The 5,212-nt window shown below is 31.6% G+C and overlaps 1 protein-coding gene across 1 annotated transcript in view; it reads right to left on the reverse strand.

Moving 5' to 3' along the window:
- Nucleotides 1–2,967: 2,967 nt before the first annotated feature.
- Nucleotides 2,968–5,212, reverse strand: part of LOC135193360 (uncharacterized) — a 27,678-nt gene continuing 25,433 nt past the window's right edge. The window contains exon 4 of the mRNA XM_064215407.1: nt 2,968–3,204. Coding sequence (XP_064071477.1) covers nt 3,091–3,204 — 114 coding nt within the window. The 3' untranslated portion in view covers nt 2,968–3,090. The remainder of the gene's footprint in view (nt 3,205–5,212) is intronic.

Consider the following 5,212-nt stretch of genomic DNA (forward strand, 5'->3'; position numbering starts at 1 on the left):
TTACAAACTTTTATTAGAATTAATTTGTCTCGGTATGTGTGTGTCCCTTTCTCTTAACCTAAACGGATCTGAAATTGTACATGTTGATTCAGAAAATGCCTTTTGTTGATGACCATGACCTGTTACTGTATATAAGATTATCTCCTTATGAAGGAACACCTTATCATCTTCTCAACTTTATAAAAATTGTATAAATATTTAATTGTTATGACTAAATTTCAGTATAAGTTCACGTTGGGAATCAAGTTGACACCCGACTAGTAAACTCCAACACAGACACGAAATTTCACGCATTCAATTGTGGAATGCCGTTATAAGCTTCCATAATGGAGCTAATTTACTCAGGGTTGACTCCTGACGAGAGACCTGCTCAACTCTCAATTTCTCAGGTCTGACATTAAATACGTGAAAATATAAATTAAATAATGATTTCCTTTCTAAAGTCTGTCATAACTACGTTTTTGTATCACTGTATGTATGTCACTTTTTGCATATAAGTATATACAATGAAAACGTGTTAACGTAACAGTACACTTTGTAAGTTTAAGCTATTCTTCATTTAAGAGCATGCTACTTTTACTTTTGTTGTAAGGTTAATATTAACACAGATAATGTTTAAAACCTATGATACTAATTTAGCATTGTTACAATATAAGTAAAGTACTTTGCTTTAACAATCTGAAATAAAGTAACGAAGTTAAGAAATATGTCTTTTCAATCTGCTTTAACTTTAGCGATGATACGTTAAGTTATAACGTGATAACGGAACTTAAATGGAATTTTATGTTCTATTTGCGGTGAAGTGACGTGGTTTTATTTCAAGCGCCATCTGTAGAATTTTTTGTTTGCGCTTGACTTTTAATGGAATGAACCTTTTTTAGATGCGTTGGAAGTAATATTTCGAGGGCGATTTTGAGTGCAACGGTTTTCTAAGTCATTTTGCGTAGAACGCTTTTACATGTATTTTTATAAAATGTGTACCACATGTTATAAAGAAAGTGATAAGCGCCTTAATCAAATTAACAAACTTAAACCCAGACGTTAAAAGAGTGCTTACTTTGCATTTATATTTATGGTACCGTCGTTACTTCTGATTTTCCATAACACAAGTGCTTTAGCTACTTACATTGGGATCAGAGTAATTATAATATATTTATTATTTTTTTTTTATTTATCATTCACATCGGGCCTAATGGTAAAATATATCTTGAGAAAATCTGCACGCGCCCTGGATGAAGTCAACAATGAATTTCAAAGCAGCCTTGTGGTACCAGCTTCTCAAGAATCATTTAGAGACACATGCATGTATTCCTTTTTTTTAAATTATGAAATGAAAAGAAAAACAAATTACTAGTTATGAACCAATTGTGATTCAGTGATTTTCGTTATAATCCGTCAACATTAAAAAGCAAAGCAATATCAGCAACCAGTAGTATATTTCCACAAATATATTTCCTACTACGTTCAAAATAGCTGCGTCCATAGGTTCAAAATGTCATACTCAAAAGCCTCGTTAAATTGTAAATACTCAAAAGAACCAGCAGCGTGTTTCAAAGCTGACTTTTTGAATGAAAAATCCAGTTAAACTGGGATTTTGTGGCTTTTGTTTCGGCGATTTGACGAAATAGCCGAAGAATTGTTGTGACGTTGCACTGCGGCATAGTGAAGAAATTTCTGCTAAGCTAAACGTATTTCGTTTTTAAGAGTGTAAAAAATGTAATTAAGATACGTTACGGTTCAGAAATATCTAAAAACATTATCTTATAGGCAAGGGTTGCAGGGACAGCTAATGTGTTATCAGGATCGCTTGCATTAATTTGATGTTACATTACATTAAATACCGTTTTTTTTTTCATCAATAACCTTATCCTGTTGGGTTTCCTTAAGCTGAAATGGCACAGTGGTCAACGAACATCTGAATCCTAACTGAAGATTGTGGAATCCAAACCCGAGCGTACTGAATTTACATATAGTTAACTTTTATAATTGAACTTCATCATCTCCAGCAATATCTGCACATTCATTAACCCACATTGAAGGAGAGGTGGTGAAATAAGCGCCAAATAATACAATTTTCAGATATTTACTTGGATATATAGGTTGGTACTTGCACTAGATTTCTTGAACAAAACTCGCATTTTACTATAGCTGCGTGTTGAAAAGCTCAAAATAACCTCCTCAAAAGGAAAAGAGGGATTATCAACAGTGGCAGGTTACATTTCATCCAGAAACAAGAACGAAGTCAGATATTCTGACAAAGATACTGGTACTTTCTTTGATAATAGAAAGGGTATGTAAGCATTTTTAGGGCGAACAAATTGGTTACTAATGGTAAGCCGCCACTATCGGCAGAAGATCGTATAGTTTAAGAATATTGTGTAATTTCAGTAGTTCGGGATGACAAAATAAAATTATGTTTTACAATGATGCTCCAATCTCTCTATATTTCTTTACAATCCCTCACAATCATCCAATTGTTTTCCTTGTGACAGCTCAATCATTTTAAAAATAAGATATAGTGTTACATGCCTGTATTAAATGTTATTCTATATAAAATAATATTAATTAAAGTTGTACAAATTATTGATCAATTAATTACAATAATAATTGTATATATTTATAATGTGTAATAATAATAATAATGTTATATAATTAATGATATAATGCAATAACATAACCCCATATTGGGGGCTAGGGCTACTCGCTAACAATTAGCGTTAAATAAAAATATAAATTATTCCATACACCCAAATGCATTGTCAACTTTATCTATATATCCCGAGAGTTTGACAGCAGACTAATTTCTACTGATTGTTTCATAGTTTTGGGTATCTAAACCAGATGAGCTTGAAGAGGGGCTTATTTCCGTAAAACATTTTATTGACTGAAGAGGTCACACTAAAAAATCTTAAACTTATTTAATACCAAAACAATAAAAAAAAAAAACAAATTATTCCTGAAAAGAGATTTAATTTTAATGTTGAAATTGTTACATTCGTTATCTTCCTGTTGCTATGAGCTACGCCTTAACTTTTAATTAGAAAATTCATAAAATATTTTAAATTGCAAAGGGTATTATTTTTCCTTTAATTATTCTTCACTTTGTTGCAACTGCAGCCTTACTTCGTAGTGGGATCTGTACCAAATCCACCATCCGAGTGCATGACGAGTTACAGCTGATACCACCCAACAATAGTAGCACACCTGAAAGACCAATAAAAGCTTATAATCATAGTAAAACAGAGTATAAGTAGCCAATAAGTATTTCTAAATTTAGTGTAGACGCATACAAACTATTAATATTTAACATATATTTCAAATTTAATACTATACGAGACAAATAAGTTGTTATTTCTTTGAAAAACTTGTAACACTTGTAGTAAACAAGTGCAACAATCGTGCAAAAATGTGCGTAAAATGCTTGTCACAATAAGGACGCTCAGCCGTGCTCCAATTTTATTTTACAGTCTAGCAATCTAACTAGTCGTAGTAATAATTTACTACGGTAGGTAAGAACAGACGTGCATACAAGCGACTGCAGAGATTCAAAGCAAAACCTGTCTGACGTGTAATGGACAACTCAAACAGATTCGTCATTTGCAAACCGACAGGCCTTTACGAGGCTAGGAGCTAGCGACGTTAAAATATTAAATGTTACTTCTCAATAGACATTCTCTAATATCATTTATTCTCTAAAAAATATTAACAATATAATGAGAAAATGTGACATTAACAAAACATAACTTATTATTGTTATTACTAAATTGACGTGTAATATTACACATCGAAAAAAAAAGAAGAATCGCCTCCGTATTTTTTTTTATCATATTAAAATTTCTAAGCAATTACCAAATTAGTAATCATAGCTTCATAGTTTGTTTACGAGCTCGTCTCATTATTTCCAGGTACAGAAACTACGTTTTTATCATTGCCGACTGATCATTATTGACCGAAAAACTTAACTTTCGGCCTGACCTTGGGGATTTGTAACCTTATAATCTAGTCACTAGACCAAAGAGGTTAGAAAGTGGTGTAAAGTAGTACAATTAAAAATAGTTGGTACTTATGTATTACTTGCGACAATATAGGTTAGGTTTTATTTATTTATTTATTAGGTTAGGTTAGTAGGTAGGTTTAGGTTAGTAAAATATCAAGAAACGCTTAAATATGTATTTACTCATTTTTAATCGGTAATTCAAAAATAAAATTTCTAGCTTCTAACTTAAAAAATGACAGACTTCCAAACTAACCTATATAAGAAATGTCAACCCCTATTAAACCCCTTAGAGGTAGAATATCTAGAAACACTTAAATACGTATTTAATCATTTTTAATCTGTATCCCAATAATATAGTTTCATGTTTTTAACTTATAAATGACTGACACCCATAAAAACATTCAACCCTTATTTCACCCCCTTAGTGGTAGATTATCTAGAAACGCTTAAATACGTATCTACTTATTTTTGATCAGTATCCCAAAAATAAAGTTTCATGTTTCTATCTTAAAAAATACGGATTTCCATACAAACGTTCAACCCCTATATCACCCCTTTAGGGGTAGAATTTCTAGAATTCGCTCCTTAGTGGGCGTCATGATATGTTAGTTTATAAGTGTACAGCCTAAAGTATAAGTTTTATGCTTCTAGTTCTAAAAATGATACTTTCAACAACTTACAACCTGTCATCCCCCTTTTCAACCCTTTACAGCACTTTTTCCAAATAAAAAGTTGCCTATGTTTTTTTTTATGTCCTTTCTCAGGCTCTAGACTATCTGTGTACCAAATTTCATTGAAATCGGTCCAGTAGTTTTGGCGTGAAAGCTAGACAGACAGACAGACAGAGTTACTTTCGCATTTATAATATTAATATGGATTCCCTTGTTACAGAATAAAACTGCTTATATACAGTTTATTGTAATTTTAAATCAATATAAGAGAATACTGAGAATAAACAATAGACTAAAGGCAAAATATCCAACATCAAGAGCGAGAATGCCGTGTATAGACTAAACAAGTTTTAGAGAGTCCAATTAAAAATATATACAGTCTATGCCAGTCTATGAATTGCTTCACAACCTACTCACTAACAAGACAAAACATTGAAGAAAAGTGTAAATGAAATAAAAAAAAAAAACATTTCTAATGTTCGAGTTAAGTTTGTTGTCTTTTTGAAAAAAATATAGACAATAGGTCTTAACGAACGACGTTGTA

Source organism: Vanessa tameamea, chromosome 7 (genome assembly GCF_037043105.1).
Source record: "Vanessa tameamea isolate UH-Manoa-2023 chromosome 7, ilVanTame1 primary haplotype, whole genome shotgun sequence".
Lineage (NCBI taxonomy): Eukaryota > Metazoa > Arthropoda > Insecta > Lepidoptera > Nymphalidae > Vanessa > Vanessa tameamea.